This window comes from Notolepis coatsorum (genome assembly GCF_963971535.1).
Source record: "Notolepis coatsorum genome assembly, chromosome: 20".
In the NCBI taxonomy this organism is placed as follows: Eukaryota; Metazoa; Chordata; class Actinopteri; order Aulopiformes; family Paralepididae; genus Notolepis; species Notolepis coatsorum.
This window is the reverse complement of record NC_140184.1, coordinates 45,063,849-45,091,681: the sequence shown is the minus strand read 5'-3', so window position 1 is coordinate 45,091,681 and position 27,833 is coordinate 45,063,849. Positions and strand designations below refer to the sequence as shown.

General features: G+C 42.0%; 1 protein-coding gene across 1 annotated transcript in view; it reads left to right on the top strand.

Annotated features, from left to right (window-relative positions):
- Positions 1-21,335: 21,335 nt before the first annotated feature.
- The window catches only part of hcn4 (hyperpolarization activated cyclic nucleotide-gated potassium channel 4), a gene marked incomplete at both ends in the record, with an annotated part of 304,555 nt that continues 298,057 nt past the window's right edge, over positions 21,336-27,833 (top strand). The window contains one exon of the mRNA XM_084337727.1: positions 21,336-22,018. Within this exon, the coding sequence (XP_084193853.1) occupies positions 21,336-22,018 (683 nt within the window). The remainder of the gene's footprint in view (positions 22,019-27,833) is intronic.

The following is a 27,833-nucleotide window of genomic DNA, read 5'->3' as shown; positions in this document are numbered from 1 at the left end:
AAGAAATAGTAAAATAGTTCCCCTTTAACATTTTTTAAATAAACATTATTTTTTTAAATGGCTAAAAGTGATTTTGTAATTTTGAAACCGTGGGTCTCACAGGGTACTTTTAACCCTGTGAGGCCCAAATAAAAAAGACATTAGCAACTTCAGAGGCCAGAGGGTGAGACCTATAAACACATGAAGGGTGCCGTGACTGAAAAAAAAGGTTGAGAAACGCTGGTATATGGTGTGGCTCTTTGTGGTACCACAGTCATTTTTTTGTGGCTCTTAGTCTCTGACTGGTTGGCCACCCCTGGGCTATGGCATGGTCCATCGTGATATTGTGTGGACTGTTATTATTACTGTACCGGTACCACCCATTGTGACAACAGCCTTGTGAGTCCCGCACACAAACATGATGGAATTCAAGTTCATGTATTGAAAGGCAGGCTACATCATACATGCAGTGAGATTCATTGTTCTTGTATATGCTCTCGTATTATTGTTTATATAGGCTACCCAATACTGACATCAAAATAGATTGTAGTATGCCTCTAGAAATCATATGCAGCAGGTAGAAAATTGACGGAAGATCCATCGCGATTTGGAATAAAATTGAGGAGAACTTTAATCCCTGGGTATTAATCAAACAACACGGGAAAAGGCAGTCATATTCCAGCGCGGTCTTTATTAGTGTTTGCGCTGCCCAGGCAGCAATGATTAATAGATATCATATCCGACATCACCGTTCTCATAACACGCTTCCCTCGGCTTAGTCCATTAGTCCTACCTCCTTCCGGGTCTCGGCCATCTCCTTCACTGATTGGTTGTTAGCTGTTGTGCGTAAGCACGTCATCACGTAACGCTGGTTGTTGTGAGTGAGTGTGCTGAGCCGAGGCTGAACGGAGCCAAGCTTGGAAAATCGATATATCGAAACTTTGCGACCACGTTTCATGTTTATTTCGAGGAAATAATTTATCGCGATAGTTATCGTTATCGTTTTATCGCCCAGCCCTAGTTTCCGGCACTCAACGATCGGATGACAGAACCGTACATCTACGTGAACGGCACTGAAAGTGTTAAGAGGAACTTTGTTTAAAATTTAACAAAGCATGCAGACAGAGTATTTTCTTCATCTCATTGGATACTCTGTTAACCATGCTGGATCTTGTTGGTGCAGTTCAGTTTGTATTTCTGGTGCTCATAAGGTAAGGTAAGTTACTTTTTACTTAACTTTTTGATGACGAAAAATAAGAATCATGTTAGAGAATCGTGATCTTAATTCTTAGAGAGAAAATCGTGATTCACATTTTAGCAAGAATCGTGCAGCCCTAATTTCGATTGAACAATAAAACAACAGGGCTTCTGTTACAGAAGTGCTGTTTGGAAATGCTTTGCGTTTGAGGCGAATTAACAAGGAAAGGCAAAGGATACGTTACTAACAAGCCCATACAAGCCATGTTACAGGGCAATGTGGGGTGCTAATGCAACAGATTTAGCAAAGTCAAATCTACAATATTTAATTATTTATAAAAAAAGAAAATATATATATATATTTTTTTTATTTAAGGAAGTTGTATCGTTCATTTCAATACCTGTAATATTACAGTAGTCCACACACACCGTGTACATTCAGTTAAGTTGGAATATGACTAATACAAACAGTTCAGTTTGTCAGGTACATGCAACACTGATTACAGTGTTTACATCTGTCTGCTTGAGAAAATACCATGTTCTGCAATAAAAATGATTGAAGTGAGATGAACAGACTGAACCAGGGTTCGAAATTAACAGGGGCTTGGGGCAAAATGCCCTCGAAAATTGACCAAATGCCCTCGAAAATCAGTTAAGGGGGGCAAGAAAAGCCCCCGACAGTTTACTAATTATATATATAATTATATATGCTCTGCAGTGCGAGCAGTTCCCTCGTATTTGCCCCTAATAATGTGTGTGTGCGAACCGGAAAAATCATTTACTCGCAGTGTGCGAGTGAAGATTACAAACGCTCCGCGCTGTTAATAGTTCAGAAACTACAAGTCCCACATTACACAAGGCGCATAAACGTCCAATCACAGTAGAGTTTCCTGCGGTGACATGGCTGGTTTCATGCGAGTGAAGAGCTGGGAGAGTGTGTGTGAGCGGCCGATATATCGTGCATCATTAAAAAAAAATCGATTAGTCGCGAGTTTACTATGGACAATCATGCGATTAATCAGATTAAATATTGTAATCAATTGACAGCACTAGTGTGAACACAACAATCAGGGGGTACTTCCCCCACTGAACTATGAAAAAGTCCCTCCAATCCAAAAACACTTATTCATGCTGGCGAGCATTAGGCTATCCAGTAGCTGCAGGTATAAACAAGTTACATTTAAGACTTTTTAATACAACTAAGAGTAAAAAACACGCATAGACACTGAACTGGCGGCTGTACTGGCACACTTATCATTGCGTTCCATACAAGCTCTCGCCAGACACACCAAGCTCCTGGTAGCCCAGCAAAAAACAACGACTTGAATACAAAAACATTTAATATATTTAATATTTTTTCATCTCCCGACAGTCGGGCTGCCACCCAAGAAATGTAGCCTAATACCTGTGCAAATTCAATTGTAATACCTTTTAAGGAATTATGAATTTAATACTTTTTAAAGACCCTTTAATACCCCACAGATACCATGATTTACTAGCTGGCCAAATAGAGACATTTCGGTTTTTTGGGGGGTGAAGTTATTCTCCTACACCTGCAGTACACTGTACAGTATGCACAAATGCTTTATGTAGTGTTAGCCTATACATTTGATTAATGACTAATCAATCACATTTTATTTATAAAACAAATGTAGGTTATACATTGCTTGCACACAAGGAAAAAACAAACACAAGAAGGTTAATAGTTACCAGGAGCTCGTGTCCCTGAGTGATCATCATATGTCCAGATTCAACTATCGTGAGAATCACTTCAGGTTTGCCGTCACATGACTTGAACACCTGATGGAGATAATAGTGGATAACTTTAGACCTGTTCTAAAACTTGTACACATTTGGCATCAACATAATGATACAATAAAGCCTAATGGGTCAAAGCCAAAACAGAAAACTACTGGCCTTCACCCGATGTTCTGTTTTAACTCATTAACACAATATATAATTATAGCATAGTGTTTCTGATATGACTATAGTACACATGTAGCCTATATATATGTACAGTATATATAATCAGTTAATCACATCTGTGACATATTCTACAGACATCAGGGGCGTCATTTTGGTATGGCAAGGTATGGCACTCGCCATACCTTGGCAAATAAAAATGTAACTTTCTTTTTTTTTATTACAATTTTTTATGTTGATTTAGAATTCGAATGTCAACATTATGAACGAAGCTTCGAACTATTCGGTACAGCCCTAGCATGTTTTGATATAGTCAATTATCTCACTTTTACTAGGTGACTTTTACTGTGACTAACTGAAATATGCCCAAAAAAAAGGAAAATGGACATAGGGACGTTTTTTAATCAAAGGGCAGCAGAGACAAGTGATACAGGGACACAGGTAAGGTCTGGCTTAGTGATTATAATAGTGCAGTTCAGCATTCAGTAACCCATACTTTTTGTGAATGTGTTTTTGATACTACATTCTGTTGAACACACACCTCAAAACCGTACCTAAGGAAAATTGGCTCAATTGCAAGAAAAGTAAGACAGTTATGATATTACATTCTGCATAATTCGTATGCAAAATATTGTGGTTCCCTGCTTTAGTCTGTTGACACATTTCTATACTAAAAATGCTTGTGTAGTCCTGTGTCATACCTAAATGTCATATAACTGAATTGTATAGAAACAACTCACCAAAAGTGACTATTGCACAACTGATTTGACAAAAAAAATCCACCAAGGGGGGGAAACCACCCCTTCACACCCCCCACCTCCTCGCCATACCTTGCCTTTTACTGAAATGACGCCACTGACAGACATTGAAACTAGACATTGAAAGTTTGAAACTATAGTCAAAGGCGTCAGTGTCAATATGACTCAACAGTCAACAGAGCAGAATAGTCATTCTTACACTCTCTCACTGTACTAACTTCTACTGAATAAAATATTAGTAAACCTGGAACCCCGGAACCATCTAGATCAGTGTTTCTCAACTGGTGGGTCGCGACCCAAAAGTGGGTCGCGGGGCCATTTTGAGTGGGTCGCGTGTGGGATGTGTGTAAAAAAAATAAAATAAAAAATGTAAAAAAATGAAGAAAAAAAATGAAAAAATTAAAAAAATTTGCACTACCTATCTTTGTGAATGTGGCTTCTCAGCTCTGGTCCAGCTGAAGACAAAGCAGAGGAACAGATTGGACATTGAGCATGACCTCAGAGTTGACTACCATCACCCCAGACTTTGAGACTCTTGTCAGGAGCAAACAACATCCCCAGTTATCCCATTAGTTCCCTGGGATGTTAAGCTAAGAAGTCTGCTAAGAAGGATATATTATTTATTATTATTATTTAATTTCATTGGGTTTTTAGCCCTAGTTGCACTTTTGTTGCAACCCCAGTTATCCCATTAGTTCCCCCAAACTTAGACCTTATGTTAAGCTAAGAAATCTGCTAAGAAGCATATGATTTATTATTATTTTATTTCATTGGGTTTTTAGCCCTAGTTGCACTTTTGTTGCACTTTTTTGTGTTTATTTCATGTTTTTAACAGTGCATGAAAGATTGTGTATTACTGCAAAAAAATTAAATAAAAAATATTATAAATCATAGTGGTTAAAAGATTTGGGTTGCGACTTAATGACTAAGGAAAATGTTGGGTCCCGAGGCTAGAGCAGTTGAGAACCACTGATCTAGATGACATGCTGCTCATGTGGGCTGTGTGGCTGCTCTAAAAGGTGCATTTCCACCGATTCCAGCCAGGAGTAGCAGCAAGGCTGCATTCAATTAATTTACAATGTAGAGCAAGGGTCAGCAATCTTAGGCACGAGTGCCACCAATTGGGTTGTCAACTTGTCACATGTGGTATCTAAACACGCTAGAAAGTGTGTACGAGAGGAATATTTTTGGGAATGTTGAAGTGTCCTCTCCTCCCCATGCCAAGTTACCTCTTTCACAGCCATTATTTATGGTAGGTTGAATGATATATCAGGGATATTTCAGGGTCATAGCTCAGAGCCAATCAGAAGTGTCAGTCTGTTGTTGTTTGCCCAACATTTGTGACCAAACAAGAGAACACTTTAAAGGATGATGCAGAGAAGGCTGAATGTGTCCAGGTATGGCAAGCAAGCATCTCATAAAGACGGCAGCTTTCTTGTAGCGCTCTTATATAGTTTTGAGAGGGAAATGGTTATTAAAACTATTGCTATGCACGTTGCCTATGGATGGAATAGAATTACAGATCTGTTGGGAGATTTACATTTTGATGTGGTGTCATAATTCAAGTTAATGTTAACCTTAATGTTGATATGGCACACTGATTAACAAGAACATTTTTAAATGGCACTTCATATCAAAAAGGTTGCCGACCCGCCCTTATGTAGAGGAACGTATGTAGCCACGAGGTGCACGATGGAAAAGGGCGCTGCGAATTGGTAGGTGTACCCAATTAGCATAAAGTTAACTTGATTTCAAACGTATGCAAATTAATGTCCAAAGAAGCACAGCTGCATCACATAATTCTGATCAAACTGCCAAACTAGGAGTTGCAGATCAAATATGAATTAAGATCTAGCAACTGCATGGCCTATTATTGCCTGAAATGTTGTCAGATACTTATTTGAGTGGACCGTTTAGGTGGAAAAAGAGTGTTGAAACTAAAGCTGCACTGAAACTAAGGACCCCCACCTCGCAGTGCGTCTATCCAATCAGCTGTCTGCAGTGTTTCCATGGTAGGCAGCTTGTTTGAAAAATAATATAATTTCCTATATCATGACATAGATACAATACAATAGTTAATGGAAGAAAGGCTACAAACAGCTGTCTCTGGGTTTTCCAACCTTTATCTCTGCCGTCATACAGGGTCCGGGACAATTAGCAGAGAAACAAATCATGGCAAGATACTGATGACATTGTTGGAGTTTAAGATAATAAGATGGATCTTTATTAAGATAATAAGATGGATAATAATAAGATGGGTCTTATTTCCGTGGGGAAATGCAGGTGTTGTTGCACAGGAGAAGGAGAGGGGGTTTCTGATGGGGTTTAATTAGGTTAAGTAATAGATTATGATCAAATTGGTTGTCACTCTCCCAAATCATGCTGCTGATATAGCTGTATTGACTTGCTTGCTGTTTTTTTCATAGCCTAAAATGCAATATGGATATTTATGATATTGGCATATTTTGTATACTTGGCAATGTCAATAAAGGGGGAAAAAACTACAGTATTCAATTGAGCATGGCCATAGAAGGATGTGGTTTATATGACTATGATTGATTGATTGATAACTTTATTAACAGATTGCAGAATGGGTACAATACACTAATGCAATATAAATAAATGTATCATATCATATCATATCAACTACAGTACGGCTCAATACACACAATTGTTAAGGGGATGCAGACAGACCAGAGAAAGACTTTCGTCTTGTTTACATCAGGGTCCCCCATTTTCAATTCATAATGCCATTTCTGACATACATGACATACAGGTAGTACTGTTACATTTGTGACATATACAAGATATGCAAATATACAGTACTGTTAAACAGAGATCCTAACAGAAAATATATGTACGAGGGGGAGGAAACTGTACATTAGGAGGGGGTGGGAGAGGGGTTTGGACATTTACGGGGGCCAGTTTCGAATTGCAGCCTCCCATAGGTGGTCTTTGAGAGCAGTTTTGAAGGTGGGTAGGGATAGGTGTTCCACATTGATGTGGCATAATTGCAAAACGTGTTTAGACCCTTGTTTGAGCCTAATCTGGGTTGAACATGATTTGCGGAACTCCCTCTGGTGTTATGGTCGTGGTATTCAGTTCACTGACCTTTGGGAAGTATTTCGACATGTACATGGGTACCTTAGTGGTGTAGTGTATCTTGTAGACCAAGCCCATTGCAAGTTGCTGTACTCTGTCGTCTACTCTAAGCCATCCTAGGTTGTCAAAATGGGCAGGGGTGAGGTGGGTTTTAGGAGTAAGGTCAAGTAGTAGTCTGACCAGTTTGTTTTGTGATGTTTGTAATCTTGTTTTTAGTGCCTTTGAGGTGCTTTGGTACCATGAGGTGCAAGCATAGTCGTAGTACCCTTGAATGAGTGCTCCTGTTAGAGTCTTCACTGGGTATTGTTTACCAGAGAGGAGATCCGGTACAAGAATCTTGTTCGTTGGTTGACTTTTTTTATTACATTGGATGCCATTTTGTCACAGGAAAGATTTTCCTCTAGGATGGAACCCAGGTATGTAATTTCATCTTTCCTTGTGACAATATTGTCACCCACTCAGACTGTAACAGAGAGGGGGTAGAGTACTGTTTACCTCTACCATCTGTTCTCTCCCCTCCAGGTAGGATTGCATCCAGCTCACTGATAAACTATCAAAACCAATTGCTTTTAGCAAGTCAATCATAATGGAGTGATTGACAGTGTCGAAGGCCTTTTGTAGGTCTAGCATGACCATGCCGCAGTATTTGCCCGCGCCCACCTCTTGTTTGATGTGGTCGTTCAAATAGAGATATTGTCATGGCCAGTGGCCTTGTTAGGTTGGAGGGCGCTCAGTTGTTACCATTTCCAGTTTGAAGTCGTCTTTGCGGACCCCTAGGTTTTTGTAGTAGGCTTAGCTATGATGTGTTCTACCCCAAAATGCCCTGAGGGAGGATAGTTTATTAACCAGTGTTGTGGCTATGTTTGTAAAGAATATGTTTAGGTATTTGGCCACATCCAGCTTGTCTGTGATGAGAGTGTTTTCTGTCTTTATGTTTGTTTGTAAATCTGGTTTCGTTTTTTCATCGTTTCAGTCTGTTTCTTTGTAAGTTCAACCACGTGGGCTTGGACTGGAGTTCACCGTTTGAGCTTTTGGCAAGCTTTGTGTGACTTTCAGAGCATTTTTTGTCTCTGGTTTTCATAGCAGTCAGTATTTCAGAGTGCATCCATGGCTCAGCACGATTTTTAACACGTGGTTCTTAGGAGGGCCATGTTGTGAATTTGGTTTTGAATCCAAGCCATGTTTCTTCAATTAGTGTACCACTGAGCATCTGACCAGTCCATGCTCTCCAGTTCTTGGTTAAAGGCCTCACTAGAGTAGGTTTTGAGGTCCACTATATTAATATATATCCGACGGAACCTACCTACATTGTTTCGGTACCACCCACCAAGCAGCCAGTACGGGTCTGGGGCGTCACCGTTTCTTTTCTGGATTCGATGGAAATGCAACCAAAATTGTTAACATACAGTACATGGGCGCCGAAATTAAATGGCAGAAATGCACACGCAGTCATGTACTGTAGGCGGTGTGGCCCGGGCTGATAGTGTCAAATATCAAAACACTATCAAAAACGTTTCGACAAAAGTCTCATTTTGGGGCTCCTATCAAAGCAGGTTTGGCGTTTTAGAAGCAGGTAGCATATGACTGGCTAGTTAGTTATTTACTGGCTAACTAAAGTAAATTAGCTCATTAACAAAGTCCAGCTGAATTCGGGGAACAGTGTCAACAGGTACCTTCCACTGCTTGTCACCATCCTCTTTTGACCCTGGGATCATACGTCCAAAGCGTTCCAATATCCATTTGTCCGCGGTATCCATTTAGCATCGTCTTCTAGACGCAAAGATATCCAGGGAGCATGCGCACATTGAGAGCGTAGAAAAAACACGCGCGCAAAGGTCAGTGAATACCACGGCACGACCACAACACCAGAGCACCTACGGGAGACTGCAATTCGAAACTGGCCCCTGTAAATGTCCAAACCCAACCCCCTCCAATGTACAGTTTCCCCCACCCACCCAACCACCTGTCCACCTCCAATGTACAGTTTACCCCCCCACCCCACATACCCAACCTCCTCCAATGTACAGTTTCTTCCCCCTCAAATGTATATACTCTCTTTTTTAGACTATTAAACAGTAGGCTACTGTATATTTGTAGATCTGGTATGTCATAAATGTCTAGATGTAACAGTACTGTCTATCTGTACATCATGTACTGTATGTCATATGATGAATTGAAAATGGGGGACCCTGATGTAAACAAGACGAAAGTCTTTCTCTGGTCTGCATCCCCTTAACAATTGTGTGTATTGAGCTGTACTGTATTGTACCCATTATGCAATGTTAATAAAATGTTCAATCAATCAATCAGCTCGAACCATGTCAGGTGCAGGTAGAGGGGGAAAAGGGGGGTGATTACACATGTTTCAAATACACACAGGGTTCATGCAAGCCCTTAGCCAACAACCGTATACACATTGCAATTATTGATGAAAATTTGACAATTAACTGGCATGACGATCAAATACAGGATACAATTTAAAATACTTCTCATCACATTAAAGCCCTCAACAACCTTGCCCCTCCCTACCTGTCCGACCTCCTCCACCGTCACACGCCCACCCCATCGCCTTAGGTCTGCTGATGCCAACCTCCTAACACCTCCCACGACCAAGCTCCGGACCTGGGGTGACAAGGCCTTTGCTGCTGCTGCCCCCTCCCTCTGGAATGCCCTCCCCAGCCATATCCGTGATGCAAACACCCTGACATCTTTTAAATCAGCCCTCAAAACCCACCTTTTCAATCTTGCTTTTGACCTCTAATTCTGTCGGTTTTATTTTATTTTGTCATGTATTATTTTTGTTCTGTTTTTGTTTTGCCATAGTTTTGTTTCTTCTACCCATGTGTAGAAGGGTGGATTATCCCTGCTTGTGGGAGTAGTAGTACACAGACACTGGGTAGTAGGATACTATAGTATTGGACCTATATGTACCCCCGTCTGATCACCATTCGAAAAAATCGATAAGTGTATAGATCTAACGTGTATACAGTAGAACTCATGATCCGCGGCGCTCTGAGTCTCCAGAATGAACTCTGGTAACCCCGGCTGCATCAGTGGACTGGAAAATGTGGAGTACAGGATTTTTTTCCCCATCCATTTTCATTGAGTCCATTCCAAAATCCCTGATGTCATCTGGGAGACGATAGGGGGCGCTTTTTTCCACATCTGATCGCCGGCGGCTCTTGGGTAGGCTAGGGTAGGCTCGCGTGATGCAATATGATTTCAGATCGCTAAAAAGAAGAAAAAAAATCAGAGAAATCTCGTGAGTGGCTTTCAACGTAACTATTATAAATCCGAGAAAACTCGTGAGTGGCAATCAAAGTGTTAAAACACCCCGTTTGTACTAGGGGAACCCAGGCATGAAGTAGAGAAACATTTGGGAATTCAAATAACCAAATAATCAAATAATCAGTGTCCCCCACCTCCGGTTCCGACCTTTTGGTCGTGCCTAACGGGGCGTCCGCCTCCCGGCTGACCCCGCCGGGTTGGTGGTGGACTACCACAACGTGGCTAAGGGTGACATCTTCGGAGTTGGGGCGATAACTACGGGCGGGACGCATCCCCTTCATCCCGTGGAAGAGACCGTCCACTCCGCCGAGCACATTCATCCCCAGAAGTCCCTGGACCGCGTCTCTCACGAGTCCTCGGAGGGGGTCGTCCTTGACGATGAAAATACACTTGTCTGTGAACGTCATCTCCAGACACTTCACCTCTGCATACAGGCACCCCACCACAGGGATCTCCAAACCGTTGGCGGCTGTGAGGGTGATCCAGTTGGCGGAGGTCAGTCGCCGCTTTGGGAAGTTTTGCTTGAAGTGGCTTTCTGACACCGTCGTCGCCTTTAAGTGCTGCTGTATGCACTCCGCCTGTTCATCACCGGGCACTCTGCTGGTCCGGAGATGGGCCCGGATCCAGTCCTCCACCGGCGACTCTCCTCTCTCCCTTCCTCCTCCAAACTCGCTGCATTTCCGGTCCCGCTGGACATACACAGTCTGTGAGGGGGGCGAGCAGGATTCGCGGCCCTCCTTGTTGAGTGCGGCTTGTGTCTGTTCCAGGGCCAGCGCCTGTCGGTCTAGGAGACCTGCTTGCCGATGGGCTTTGTCCTCCAGGGCCTGTACCTGGGCAGTCAGCTCCTCCATGGCCTCCGGGCCCTCCTTCCTCACTTCGGTGACGGCGTCCTGGCCGTCTCTTTGCTCCCTCAGAGCCGCCTGGGATCGACGCTTCTCTTGGATTGCCTGCTCGGTCAACTCCTTCACAGCGTCGGCCCCCTGCTTTAGGACTGCCGCCTGCGTCCGGCACTTCTCCTGCAGCTCCTCCATCTTTGCCGCCATCTCCTGCGCGGCTCGGGTCCCTTCGTCGGACGTCATGGTCTCTCTACTGGTCTGTCAAGGAAGTGGAGTAGGATGTTGATCCTGTTCGTGATGCCAAATGTAGAAGGGTGGATTATCCCTGCTTGTGGGAGTAGTAGTACACAGACACTGGGTAGTAGGATACTATAGTATTGGACCTATATGTACCCCCGTCTTTGGCCCGGAACGTCGTTCTGGAGGGCTTGCAGCTGGAGTGGATGGGGCCCAGGATTGACTAACCTGGGGACTGGTACTCTGGTCTCCCTCGCCTTCCAAGGCGGTCAGCAGTAGCTCCCCACACACCCTCACTTCCCACAGTACCTCCGACAGCCCTCCCACACCCAGTGACTGTCAGTTCAATAGTATTATTGGGCTTCACTGTAAGCAGTACCCTTCCTTGACCACCTGTATAGACCCTTCAAATGCTATTCTGTGAATGGGGTGTAAGGGTTAAATAATTATGCAGTCACAATATTTACCGAGGGGTTAGAATAGCAAATGGGAAACGGAAGAAACAGACACACACAATGATCCCGATCAAGTCTACTTTTACTGAAGCCTGGGCATGTTATCCATTACAATTAACACTGTCCTTTATTCATAATTGGCACCGGGTGCTCTCACTGTTATAATGTAGGGGAAGCTCTTCCCACCAGAGGCACCGCATGCTCAATACATTAAAACACCCCGCTTGTACTAGGGGAACCCAGGCATGAAGTAGAGAAACATTTGGGAATTCAAATAACCAAATAATCAAATAATCAATAACAAAATAAAACAAAAAGGAAAAAATAATATATCTCCCTGTTTATATTCCAATTTAGTTTTTTTTGGTAATGTAGATATTTAATAACACAGGGAGACCAGTAGAGGGAGCTGTCTGACCAGCTAACATGTCACAACTCTGCAACAGGCAGAGAATAGGAGGTAGGAAGGTGGCCATGTGGAATAAGGATACTACGGTATTCTACCCACGTGACTGTCTTCGGGTGGGGGGTGGGGGGTGGGGGGGTAGTGGGAGGTTTTTGGGTTGATGCTGGACTACAACTGGGGAAGGGTTGGAATGATGTATATATATTATTTCCCTAATGTATTGCTAATTTTATTCTTTACTCTACAGCTTGACAATTTAATGCAAATAGAAATCCTCTTGTTACTGTGTCATGGATAATTCCAAGATATACATAATAATAATTGCCAAAGCTAAATTAAATTTACAGAACATATTATGGCAAAAATAAATATACTCTCATGGAATGTACAGGGAATAAATAAGAATATCAAATATAGCAGCTGTCTTGAATATCTAGACAAGAAAAGGATTGATATAGCTTTTTTTCAAGAAACTCACATAATGGCACAAGATTTGGGAAAATTGGAAAACAATAGATACATAGTCGTTTCTTCCTCATCTGCTAGTAATAAAACAAAAGGAGTATTAATTCTAATATCTAGAAAACTTAATTTCAATACTATTGAGAAAGGGAATGATTCAGATGGCAGAGTCACTTGTGTAAAGGGCATTCTAGGTGACAAAGAGATATTGCTGCTATCAGCATATGCCCCTAACACTTATGACTCTGCATTCTATGCCCAACTAACAAAGACCTTACAAAAGTATTCAGATTGTGGAATAATTATTGGTGCAGACATGAATACAGTTTTATCACCAGGCTTGGATAAGTCAGGTCCAACCTCAGTTAATTCATCCACTACAGCATTTAAAAATCTGGTGTCAAATCACTCATTGATAGATGTTTGGAGAAATTATAACCCAAGTTTAAAACAATACACCTTCTTTTCAAATAGACATAAAACATTTTCAAGAATAGATTATATACTAATATCTGCTAATATTTTACACTGTATTAAAAAAACTGACATTATCAACATGTCTTTATCAGATCACCATGCCAATCTGTGTGTATATACAATTTAAAATTGTCCAAAACGTGCTACTAGATGGAAATTTAATTTAACATTACTGCAGGATCCATCATTCTGTGAGCAATTTAGATCAGACTTCAACCTTTTTATCAATATCAATAAAAATAGTGTTACAGATATAAGATTTCTATGGGATGCAACTAAAGGCGTTATTCGCAATAATACAATATCATTTGCTTCAGCACGTAACAAAGCCCACCATCAAGAAATATCCAGATTGGAAAATAGACACTCATTGCTAACTGCAGAACAACAAAACAACTACGATCAAGAAAGAGAAAGGGAGCTTTGGAAAGCGAAGTCTGAACTAAATGCTCTAATGGCACAAAAAGCAGAGTTCCTAGCTCACAGAGCGAGGCAAACTGAGTATTTGAATGGAAATAATCCAAGCTTTGTGTTGACTAGGAAAATCCAATATAATGAACAGAAAGCAGACATCACATCAATCCTAAATAAAGAAGGAGCGATGGTAAACGATCCGGCCAAAATAAATCTAGAATTTAAACTTTTCTATCAACAATTGTATTCATCTGAAGCTCAATTCTCAAAAGCTGATTTAGACTCCTTTTTTGAAGACTTGGATCTACCTAAATTAACAGAGCAACAAATAACCTCAACGGATTCTCCCTTTACCCTGGAGGAACTTTACGATGCACTGAAAGAAATGAAACAGGGGAAATCACCAGGTTTCGATGGTATCCCACCGGAGCTGTACTTGACCTTTTGGAAAGAGTTGGGTCCATTACTACTCGAGATGTTCCAACAAGCCATTATGAAAGGGAGTTTTAATAGAGACATAAGTACATCAATTATCACACTGATACAGAAAAAAGGAAAGGATGGAAACATCTGTGCTAACTATCGTCCATTGTCCCTTCTTAATGGAGACTTAAAATTATATGCCGGGGAGCTCCCGTAGCTCATCGCATATCTCGGCGCTATTTCTGCGTCGGGGAAAACCGTGCTCGTCACGGATCTGGGGTACACAAGTTCGATTCCCGGCCCCGCCGTATTTTCTCAGTGTCTTCCCCTGCTCTACATCCCATTTCAACCTGTTTCTGTCGGTCATGCTTGACCAGAAAAGCGATAAACGCTAAAAAATAAAGTTAAAAAAAAAAAAAAATTATATGCCAAGGTCCTCGCACGACGTCTAGAGACGATAATGCCAATATTGGTCCACCCAGACCAAACTGGATTTGTTAAACAAAGATTTGCATCAGATAATTTAAGACGACTGTTACACATTATTGACAAAGCTCCAAAAATATCACCATGTGCAGTGTTGTCCCTTGACGCCGAAAAGGCCTTCGATAGGCTGGAATGGGAGTACTTATGGCACACCATGAAGAATATGGCATTTGGAGACACATTTATAAATATGCTCAAAATCCTATATCATAATCCAACGGCCATGGTTATCACATCCAATCAGTGTTCCACACCCTTCCCTATCAGACGTAGCGTCAGGCAGGGTTGCCCCACCTCCGCATTATTATTTGCGTTATCTCTTGAACCCTTGGCCCAAAAAATTAGAAATTGTGCCGAAATAAAACCCATAATAGTAAATAACACCTACCATAAAATTTGGCTGTACGCAGACGATCTGTTATTATTTCTTGACAATACACCACGGTCCCTACCTGTAGTCCTAGACACTATTAAACATTTTAGTTTTATTTCAGGCTACAAGATCAACTTGAATAAATCAATTTTACTTCCCCTAAATACAGCAGCAAGTAGTCCCCAACTACATACAGAAATACCAGTGGGCTCTGGTTTCAGATATTTAGGTATAGATATACACATCCATTGACAAAATTGTGTCAAAAAATTACAAGAGCCTTAAGAAGGTAATATCTGACGAGTTAAACCGTTGGTCACTATTATTAATCCCATTTTCAGTCAGGCTTTCAGTAGTCAAGACCCACATTCTCCCTAAGATACATTTTCTGGTAAGCATGATTCATTTACCGCCACCTCCAGGATTTTGGGAGAAGCTACAGGGACTAGTATTCAAATTTATATGGCGTGAACAACATCCACGAATCAGCAATTCCACACTCCAAAACAGTAGGAAAGCAGGAGGGCTATCTGTTCCTAATTTCGAACAGTACTATTTTTCTTTTATGCTCAGACCGTTGCTAAGATGGTTCAATAATGAGTCTGACATACCATGGGTGAATATGGAGAGGCACATTGTATCTCCATATACATTCAAAGATATACTCTTTTCTGGTCTATCCCCAAGCTTTTGCCGTACTAAATTCGGCCCAATTATAGCACATTCAATTTACGTCTGGAAATATATTGCCGAAACGGGACAGTGGAACACAAAATGGCACATAGATACCCCTATTTTTGATAACAACTTCTTACTGTTGGGAGGGAAACCAGCTACATTTCCCAATTGGCAAAGACAAGGTATTCACAAACTATCTGACATATACAGTGAATACGGTCTCAGATCATTTCAAGAGCTCAAACAAATCTATAATGTCCCTACTACATCCTTCTTTTTTTATTTACAGTTACGCACTGCAATGCGCACTTATGGTGTCCCATGGAATCAGCCTTTACCAGGTCACCCTTTAATGAATATAGTGAATGGCATAAATGTTAAAAATGGTTTTGTTTCTGGGTTATATAATAAAATACAAGGAAAACTAAACAGAACTACAGGTAATACCACTGTCTGGAACATAGATTTAAAGAATTACAACGCCTGCATAAATTGGCAGAATGTATGGGATAATATTCCACTAACCTCTCGTAATTATAATAACCAATTAACTCATTACAAAATTATACAAAGATTTTATCTGTCACCCAGGAAACTCTGTCAAATAAAAATATTACAAAGTCCTCTGTGCTTTATGTCCGCAAAAAGTTATAGGAACATACATACATATGATGTGGGAATGTCCAGGAGTACTCGCTTTTTGGGCCAAAGTTGCATTATTTCTCACTAATATAACGGAGATAAACATACCTTGTTTGCCACACATTTTATTATTAAATGATGATTCATCTCTAAAATTAACACCTCACAAAAAGAGAGTGTTTCTGGCCGGTTTAACGGCAGCAAAGAAAATGCTCGTAATGAGATGGAAACCACCCCATAGTCTCAATATTTACCGTTGGAAACTGTCCTTCTACGAAGTATTGAGATTAGAGGCATTCAGTGCTAGAGCACAGGGAGCAAGGACAGAATCGATCCAAATATGACTTACTGCGGCCCAGAAGGTAAAATCAGTACTCCACTAGGTTGAACACTTGTACCTTGACACCAGAGAATGAACAAAAATCATGTTGCTGTTGTTTCCATTTATCTTTTCCTTTTCTGTTTACTGCTATAATTTGTTGTGGTTGTTTCTAAATTGGATTGTATCTAACAAACATAATTATGATTTCTTTTCTAATTAAGAGTATCCTATACATGTATGCATCAAGGTTTCCCCCTCTCCTAAAATGTCTATGCAAACCTGGGGGGCTGGGAGTGGGGTTAAGAAGCGACCTGGGCTGTCTCGCAGCCACAGGACCACCAGAACGGAGGAAAAGACTGTCACAACTGCAACAGGCAGGCTACACAGTATATGAATATACTGACGGACAATCTATACTGAAAAGACACTTTTTATGCCACTGTGTGAATTAATATGAAATGCTGATGTGAATGTCTTTCCTCTGAACTTGTTTTAAAAAAAAGACAAAATAAAAAGTTGGTCACAAAAAAAAAGAAAAAAAGTAAATGTGGGCCCACGTTACCAAAAGAAAACCTAACCTAAGCCGGCTTAAATTGTTCGGGGTACCCCTTAGACACTGGTTGTTAGCGTTCACTTGAATGGACGTTGCTGTTGATACACGTGGTATCGTTAGTACTTAGCCAAGATGGCGGACCCACCCTTGTCACCCCTCGTCCAGGTGACAAGATGGCATCGGCGATCCCGCGAGCACAGCCAGCAGGCTGGGCAAACAGCATAGGCAGTGGTTAGCTGGAGGAGCGTGCGGATGGCGTCCTCTGCTGGTGGGAAGAGGCATCCTCTGTACCGTCTGGGAGACGTCCACCGCTGGCTGTTGCTGGCTTGCTGCTGTCGCACGAGCTAATACTGTTGCTACCCTAAACACAGCTAAACTTCGGGTCTCGACGCACCCTCCTGCTATATCGGTTGTGCTACTAACGCAACGTGGCTGGCTATACCACCGGTTCTTCAGCGCCGCGCGCCCGGTAGTCTACTCAAGTCAGACGGAGCCGCTAGCAGCATACTAATACACCGCACACAGTAACTACTATAACCCGCTAACGTTAGACGTTAGTCTCGTTAACTCTAGACGTTAGTCCTTCGGTTCTGTATCTCTTACTCACACACTATCGCTGATACTTCTAGGATAACCCGTCACTAGCAAGTACTTCTCATCACCCGTTGCTCGTTCCAACGGGGCTCTCCTTCATAACTTCTTCAACGGGGATATTCCAAAGCACACACCCGCTGTGACTGCGACTGATCACGGTCAAGTCCAACGCCGAAGAGAGCTTCCTGCTCCCTTTGCCTCCAGGTAACTCCCTCTTCCTCGTTGCTTGCTTCTCTCCACCACTCCACCTGCCACCACTGCCACTCTGCCCCCTGCTGGCAACCTCCACTGGTCCCACTCAAGGACCGCTCCAGAAAGGGAAAAAGGGCTCAATGTTATTGTTAGTAATCCATACTGCAGCCGGAGAAGAGTAGCACCTCACCTCGTCGTTAGACTGGGTGAGCTATCCAAAGGAACACTGTTAGGCTATCCAAAGGAACACTGTTAATCACACGTTATACACACACAGGGAAAGTAACAGTTAGTTAGCACTACTGAATACTTTGTAGAATATTCAGGCTGCTACACATGTAAAGCGTCTTTGAGCATCTGGAAAAGCGCTATATAAAATAGATGTATTATTATTATTATTATTATTATTATTATTATTATTATTATTATTATTATTATTATTATTATGACTGACAATAGACTACTTCAGTGTATGGTAACTCAGTTACTTCTAGTCTGCATCGAACATTGTACATATGTCTATACTGAACACTGGGACCTCTATTTTTACTTATTTTTACATGCTACTTTATTTTATTTCATACTTATCTTGTCTAGCACAGTCTCTGGAGCGTAACAGTAAGAAGCATTTTGTATAAAAGTATTCTGTACTTCTGTATGACAACTATTAAAGAAACTTGAAACTTGAACTTGAAACTTGTATACTATTATAGAATCATATTATAATATTATAGAAAGGAAAATACATACCATACAATATAAGCATATAGAATATGCCTATACCACATGCAACTCAGCAGCCACCTCTTGACTGCTCTTGTTAACAGTGCCTATTGATTTAATATTGGATGGCAGTTGATTATGTACTATAGCAGCCGAGTATAAAAAGAAAAAAAGGAACCTATACAGGAGCCTAAAGCTGTGGTGGCCTATGGTGCTGAATAAGCTGTCACAAAATCCATCATTTTACTACCAACTGTGTGAGTGATTTACACCTGAAAATAAAGTATTTCTGAACAGAATTATAACATTCATTATAACCCATCATCCCTCAGGGACACGACTAGAGCAACCTTTCAGGGGGGAAAACTAAAACCCTTCAGGAAACTAAATCTACCTCAGCTATTTGCAAGGCATTTTAGTGAGATGTGGTGACTTGCATGAATTGATGTGGGTCCTTTTGAGGCTCAGTACCATTATGAAACCTTTTTTATTTGTATTTTTTATTATTATTTTATTTTATGAAATTTGTTATAAAAACATTCTAAAAAAGGTCTAATATCAAAGTCGAAGTTTCCCTGAGGCTACAGTGTGGATCCAGAACATTTCCCATTGTTCAACCAGTCTGATCCAATCCCCTCCTCTTTGTGGGCATTCCACTCTTTATGTGTGTATAAGTAGCTATCTCAGCATAGAAACACTATGGCCCATTTGTTTAAAGTGTGCTGTCTCTCACGTCACCTGTCCGGATGTCGCTTTTGCTTATGCCTAAGTGCTCTTGTCATCCAGCCCCCATTATGTTGTTTTACATGTAATCATGTCTTTCACATCCACTGATACAAACCAATTTCACAGGTTGATGTACTTCAGCAGCTGGGGAATGGACAGTATTCTAAACAGTTGCTGGATGAAACTGTTGAGGACATGCAAGCCCCGAATCAGTCTCATGTCAGGTGTGCACTACTTTGGAATTAGGAATTGGATGGGAGATTTGTGTGTGTGTCTATCCATGGGCCGGTTGACAATCCTTTTGGTGTGAGTAACGTTAATATAATTAACCCTTTCCTATTCCACCTTTTCCTCTTCATTGTAAGGTTTCTAGGGTAATTGAGGGAGGGTACTGCTTGCGGGGGGAACTCAGAGTATTTATTTACAATTCAGTCACTAGGTGTGGGAGGGTTTAAGGAGCAACTGGGGGAAGTGGGAGCGTGTTGGGGAGTACTGCTGACCGCCCTGCTGCAGGGAAGGAAGACCAGAGTACCAGACCAGGTTGGTAAATCCCGGGCCCCATCCACTCACACTACCAGCCTCCAGTCGACGCCCCAGGCCCAAAGACGAGGGTGCAGTCAGACGGAGCTCTACTGTGTCCAGCTACCTCGTGACTGCCAGCAACCGTTCCCACGAAGCAGGGATAATCCACCCTGCTACACACTGAACTCACAGAGGGGAAATTGGTATCGATCTACTTGTCTGACTCTGGAGAAGACGGCAAACACATTCCCATAATGTTCCATTACCTAATGTTCCACAAACCCTGATTTCACCTTGTTTATAGACGGGAAATTATGTTGCTATATAGGGAACAGTTTGGACCCAAATGTTTACTATTGCATTAGCAAACAATTGCAACACGAAATAAACAAGGGTAATTTTAGAATGTTATTGTTGTCACTTTGAAACTGTATACATGATGATATGATATGATCTGATAACCAAATATAATTAAGGCTCAAAATAACATGCATGCATGCGTGCACCACACAGACAGATTAGCAGGATGCAGGGACTTTCCCTTCATTAGCCAAATTCATCCATGATCACCAGACCCCATAGTCACAGTTTGATGCCTATGTGTTATGTCGGTCTATTGTATTATTCCAGTGCAGGTGATTTATCTATTGTTCTTTTAATGATATCATTGAATACCATATTTTATTTTATTCAAAAAGGACAAAATAACATAATGGTTTGGGGGTGGTCATTTGAGAAAATTGCATTGTATATAATTGTTATATAATTACATCATTCTAAGTTTGAACATGGAAGTAAGATTTAGGAAAGTGCGCACATTACGCACTGGATCAAATTAGCCATAAAATAGGTGAATGGGGCTTGGCTACTAAATGTTTAAGGATGGGTCTGTGGGGATATAGCCTACCTGTAGCCTAAACACTTACAAAGACAGCCGCGCGGTTTTAAGAATTGGAAGAACGGGTCCCTTTAACCAAGGTGGGCTGAGCTTATGTGCGGTTGTCGCTCCTATGGCAACTCAATATATCACCCTCATGAATAGCCTATAACGTTACTCACAATATAAAAAATGCTTGGGACTATGGCTCAACGATGTCAACGGTCCTAGGATGCTACTGTATTTTTGCCTTACTGTGTCGCCTTGTTTATCAATGACAGCTGGTAGTGAATCCGGGGGAAAGAGCGTCGCTCTCAGTACATGACCTCCTCGTCTCCATATGACCGCTCGTCGGCACACAGACTTTCGAGCAGTTTTCCCCACTTTTGCGCACAATGTCGGAATGGCACAGACACGCAACGGTCAACCGGACCGCCCAGGCTGTGCGTGAGGGCATATGCAAGCTGTCAGGTATAGACTAATGATGAAGAGGACTATTATTTCCACTGAAGCCACAGCGGTCCATGTCATGTATATCAGGCTTTCGGGATTTCAGATTAAGCTTCAGACTGGTCGCTCTCACAAAACAGATAGGGAGCTCTCTGGGCAATAATCGCTATACAATAGCCTAACGATCTGGATTTTTCCCCCTCTCTCTCTATCTCTCTCTCGTTGTATCTCAATGTCATAATGGACCGGTTGCAGTCTTCCATGCGTAAAAGACTCTACAGTTTGCCACAGCATACTGGACAGAAAGCTTCAATAATGGGCGAAGGAGAAGACGGAGACAAGGACACTCGGAGGAAGAGTATCAGGATGAAGCCTCTACCGTCACCGTCGCCGACCTCTGGGGGAAGCTGCAAAGGCATTGGGGAGAACAAAAGTGGGGACTCGGTAATCATGGAGACGGACATTGGGAGACCAGTGAAGACTAGTTCCAATGGAGACTGTAGGAGATTTCGAGGCAGTCTGTCGTCCATCACAAGTCGGCATGTGCACGACTCGGACTCAGCGGAGGAGAGGCGTCTCATCACGGTGGGAGATGTCACCCCGAGCGAGGAAAGTCCCCCCGGAGCTGTTGGCGGTGGCGAGGCGGACCAAGGTGCGCAAGGAGTCAGTGGCGGCGTTGCCCAAAATGGTACCCCTGACCATCAATCGGGATTCATAAAGTTGGAGGGTATTGATCAAATTCTACCTGATGACGAGGGACTGTATCAAGCTGGATTCATACATAGACAGTTTGGAGCAATGCTTCAACCGGGGGTCAACAAGTTCTCCCTTAGGATGTTTGGGAGTGAAAAGGCAGTTGAAAGAGAACAAGAGCGGGTTAAATCAGCAGGATTTTGGATTATTCATCCATACAGTGATTTCAGGTAATTTACACGTGCTCCAGACACAAACACAATGCGGGCGATCTTGAAAACAATTATAATAAGGGTTACACTATTTCAAGCCCGTCTCCATTGCTTACAATAATACCCAGTGATTACTACACTTTCGAACAGCCTCCTCACTACTGAGTTTGCACCCTCCCCCACAATTAGGCCACAACAGTCTGTGATTTGGTACACTCATCTTATATGGCATCTTCCCAGCAACAACCAATGGCTTAAGTTAATTCCAATGTGTATACGCTTTAGGAGATATAGACACATGTTGCATACTGCACAGGTCATAGATAAGTAGTACATAAGTAGCCTGTATGCCTGTGGTGCTTTCTGTGATAAATTATCTGGAAATACATAATCAAGTGAGAGAAGCATTTTCTTGTCTTCTCTTTTTCATTTGGAAAAGATAATGCTCAAGAGACATCATTTATCATTGATCAATACAGGTGAAGAGGCCCTCCGACATTGGCTTTAGAGGCTATTGATTTTGTTATTCTTTTCAGGTTTTCATGAATGACATTTAGAATTGGAACACGCTTAATATATTTTATTCTCATCACACAATCCTAATTTTCTTCCGGTTTGTTTTGCCTCCACGATAGAAATAATGCTCTAAACATAGCGATTTTTTAAAAGATTATGAATTTTCATTGCTCATGCCAGTGTCTTCTATATGCTCCCTTGACAAAGCCACATCTCCAGAAGTGAACAGTGACAAGTACCATTAGCACTTGCTCCCTTTCCCAGCAGGTTCCTTTCTTATTTTGTTGTTAATGACAGTAAGGAGTGTCCTTGAGACTGTCATTGGGGTCATACTGTATGCATCTGATTCATGGCCTCTGCTGAAGTGGCTTGGAGATTGCTCAGCAATATGGGATTTAAAGGCCCTGGGCCCTCCTTGTAAGCGTGCTATACAGTGGATTCAATGACGTTTCTCAAGAACATCATAACAGAAATTGATACTGTATACTGAAATGCAGATGTAAATAGGTGCCGCACAGATCATTTCATTTTCCAAATTTGCAAGTCGGATAACTGCGAACAGAAAGTTAAGCTGTACGTTTGAATCTTGTTGCCTTTTAGCAATCAGGCACAGTATGCAACAGAGCCTGATGCTTTAGGCTATTTCCTGTTGTTAGATTAAATAGTGAAGTGGTTTTTATATGTTGATGCTGGCAGAATAACCATGTTAACAAAATGCATCTGATTCAGACGGACTTCACTCTAATCATTAATACAGGCTCAGATTTAAGATAGATTATTTCCCAACAACAGGATTTCTAACCAATTTTCAAATACGTTACTTACTTACTTACTTACTTACTTAGGCCCATCGCTCCCAATGGAGCATAGGCCATCTACGACTTTTCTCCATCCAACACGGCTTTGGGCTTCAAATAAGTTGCTCACTCCAAACTAAGTATTTTTAATGAATATATTTTAGAATTACCCTACCCCACTCCCTAGCATATTGTACAATAGAATACAGATAGATTTCAGGATGATTTGGGCTGTTATTATGAAGAGGGAAAGTTGCTGTTTTAATTTATCAAAGCAAAACTTCCTCTAGTAGTTCAATAATTCAGTAATTCAGTGTGTGTGTGTCTATGGGGGGGGGGGGGTTCTGATGCATGTTTCAATTGTTACCTTATTGTTCCACAGACCGTGTTAACATTGGTGTTGTCTATCATGCTGCCTTTGGATTGATTACAGTAATGTTATGATACAGTAGAAGCTGTCACCTATACCACACCAGCAAGGCTTTTCACAATCTTTAAGAATAAGGTGTTGGTGGCGGACATACAAATGGGTCCAGTTTAGTGCAGGCAGTTGAGAGGCCCATAGATGCAAACAGTGAGAGCCAAAGTAAATATCCTTTCTGAATACAAAACAGACTAATGTGTGTGCTTGTCTAGTCCCCAGTGGTCATATGAGGTGACGGATAGACAGTGCTGCTTTTGCATTGTGGGCTGCTATACATAGGAATCTTAGATTCCTGTATTATTTGGTTTAATCTGCTACTGTGCGTGTGTGTGCGTGATGTTCAGAGAGAGCAGGTATGTTCGATTGCGTTTTCCTGAATGAGTGTTGTTTCAATCAAGCACGGTGTGTAGGCCCAGATAATTCCCCATGCACAATGAACCGCATTAATATAGGTTGACCTCACTCCTCATTCAGCTGAACCAACGATGATCCATTCCATTATACCCCCCCCCCCCCCCCCCCCCCCCTTCAACCGGAATATCCAGGATCACAGTCCAATGTCATACCGTTTCATGCAGATGACAACGGTTTCCTCGTTGCTACATCAAAGTCACTTCTATGTCGGGCCTCCTCCTGCATTCAGTATAATGAAGAACTCCCCCTCTGATCCCAATGAGGACATGCATGTGTAAGACAAGTCTGCCATTTTTCACAATGCCCCTCCCAGCCGGCACCACTCCTGCTGACTCGTCCCCCTGCTCCACCCGCTCATCGTGTCCTACTGTCCTGTTGGCAAATGCCAAGAGACGATAGAGAATCAGGTCAGTTGCTTCCTCACCCCCTGGGCATGAGGGAGGGTCTTACTGTAGTATATCGCCATTATTATCCATCAACTATTTTGGCCAACTGAGAGCAGTTTATATCACTTGTAAAAGTAATTTAATCCATGGGCCATTATATCAGGAGGGAGGCAGTCTTCCCGTTCTCTACAATTAAAACCATTCTTCAGTCATGGCTGAATGATGTGGCACTCATTCAGGAGAGAGGGAGCCATTTGATTAGAATCGGAGGCAGAATTAACACAAGATGACTGTAATTAAAGTGTACATGGTGAGCGATGTGTCCCTGTGACGTAAAGTTTTATTTTTATGGCTGCATCAAAGCCTTTGCAACATACACACACATTAGAATGTCACTAGGAGTCACACACTAGAATTCAGCAGTATTTCCTCTTGTCAAAAGCTAAGAAGCGCGGGGGGGGGGGGGGGGGGGGGGGCATATATCGTCTGAGAGGAAAGAAAAGAAGGATTAAAATGGCATCATAATCCAATCTATAGGCTCATTTCCAGATCCAGAGCTGCGTAGCCTCATTCATTTCTCAACATCCATTGAGTTGTGACGTGAATGAGCTGCGTTAACCCTTTCACCGTCTGTAGTGTGGGTAGTGAAAGGTTAACCTTCTGTAGTGTGGTTGTGAAAGGGTTAACCCTTTGTCGTGTGGCAGTGGAAGGGTTAACATTCTGTATGGTTGCTGCACAGTACATTTTACTCAAATTACTTAGTTTGAGTAAAATGTACTCAGTTTCAGTCAAATGTACTCAGTTTGAGTAAAATTTACTCTGCGAAATTTACTGTGTAGTGAAAGGGTTAACCCTTTGGTAGTGTGGCAGTGAAAGGGTTAAGGAGAGACATGTTTGGGATATACTGTAAACACACAATGTGGTGCAACTTCAGCTTAATATAGTTCACAACATTAACAATAGTGCCCCCACTTATTTTACAAATAATTTTCAGTGGAAACACATTGCATACCCATTACACCAGAGCCAGCATTGCCAACCTGTGTATTCCAAGGTTCAAAACAAATATGGGCAAATGTTCTTTTAAATTCTGGGGAGCCACAAATTGGAATTTGCTACCTTCAAAGCTAAAATGCATTAGTAGCCACAATTTTAAGAAACAAGTCAAATCATGGCTCCTCGACAATGTTAAAAACTAGATTTTAAAATGCATGAAAATGTTGTCTGATACATTGTTGTCTGTGGCTACGTTTGTACTGCACTTAAAATGTACATGCCTATGTAGTTTGTCAAATTGTTATTTGTGGTCATGTTTTGTATTGCTTGTCTGTCTGAGACCAAGGACCACAATGGAAATAAGTCTTGACTTTTTTGTGTAGCATCCTTGATGTTTTCTGGAATCTTGTATTTTTTTTATATATATAATAACAACAAGTAATCCCATGAAGTACCTTTTAATTATATGGTGATTCAGAGCCCAGAGGACACATCTGGTGGAAAGTCTTCTCCGAGAGGTGGAAAACGAAAGGTGTCTCACATCTTTTTTTTTTTACAGAATGTTCTCTTAACCCTTTCAAGTGTACCATCTCACATTATGAGATTAGAATTTTGAGAATTGAACATTCATAATTCTGAGAGAAACAAGGACACATAGTATCATAGATATGAAGCATTGCGGGTGTCAGCAAGGGAGCTTCCGTCCGTGTTTTGCTGCACATAGGCTTTCATACCGTGGTGTTGAGATGGTTATCACTGGGTATCAACACATGCACGCACGCACGCACGCACGCACGCACGCACGCACGCACGCACGCACACACACACACACACACACACACACACACACACACACACACACACACACACACACACACACACACACACACACACACGCACACACACACACACAAACATTACAGTAACAGTAATGAAACAGTAACATCGCGTATCAACCCTGATATTGGCCAAATGGGAAAACACATCTCAAGGCAGTGAGCGAGACACTGAGCCCTCTCTCTCTCTCTCTCTCTCTCTCTCTCTCTCTCTCTCTCTCTCTCTCTCTCTCTCTCTCTCTCTCTCTCTCTCTCTCTCTCTCTCTCTCTCTCTCTCTCTCCTTCTCCCGGATCACCAAATAGGCAACAGCGAACTGAAATACTTAGACCTTGTCCACACGTATACAGATGTTTTTGAAAGCATAGTATGTTTTGGCCTTCCGTCCACAGAGAGTTTTAGATCACAGAGATTCTTTTAAAGCTCTGTTTTGCCTATATACATGTGGAAGGGTGAAACGGAGCCAATGGCTCCTGTCTACACGTATACAGATATTCTTTCCCCCTGCAGTCAGTACCATGGTGAGCTCCCTGCAGCCTGCTATCAGGTCAGTTCATGAGTTAGTTGTATCCATGTATGTGTGGACATGGCCTTCATACTGGGAGCAGCGGTGGCCTAAAGGTTAGAGAAGCGGGTTTGTGACCGGAAGGTCGCCGGTTCGATCCCTGGGACCGGCAGGAACACCAACCGCTGAAGTGCCCTTGAGCAAGGCACTTAACCCCCAACTGCTCCAGTGGAGTTGCTCAGTGGCCAATGGTGTCGACTGTGGTTGTACTGGGCAGCTCCCAGGTGTGAATGGAACTGTATGAATGTGAAGCAGGGCGTTCCTGAAAAAGAGCATCTGTGCTCAGCGAACCTACCCTGGGTAAATAAAGGTTTAAAAAAAAATAAAATAAAAATACTGTGGTTTTGAGATGGTTTGCTCTGGGTGCCCTGTGTCGGTGCGGTCTGCAAGTGTTGCACATGGAAGTATTATTTTAGGTGATGTCAAGCTGATGACCATACTAGGGGGCACAATGGCTATGCGTGAGTGAATGACTGCATGAATGTGAGCGTGTGAGTGAGTGAGTGAGTTAGTGACACTCATTATAGGAAAATCTAAAAAATCCCCCCAGAATACACCTGCAAATTATTACCTGTCCAATTCAGATTTCTCACCGGTGTGTGTTTCAATTGATCTCAGCTTACCTTATTAAACGCCATTGATGTTGAAAAGGGTGGAAAAGACTCCATAATACTTAGTTGTTGGATAGTTGCTACTTGCTAGGCCTTCTGAGTCGTTTTACTTTCGCTAACAATCTACCACAAGCCCTGCATGTTAAACTTCCGCTTTCAGTTTGGTACTCTTAATGGATTGCAGTAGAGTAATACAGTAACGTAGGGTAAAGGTGCAGTGGTTTTCAGAAGGATGAATTACCTATGTAGAGCGATTTTCACATATTTTCAACATCAATGGCAGTGTGAAA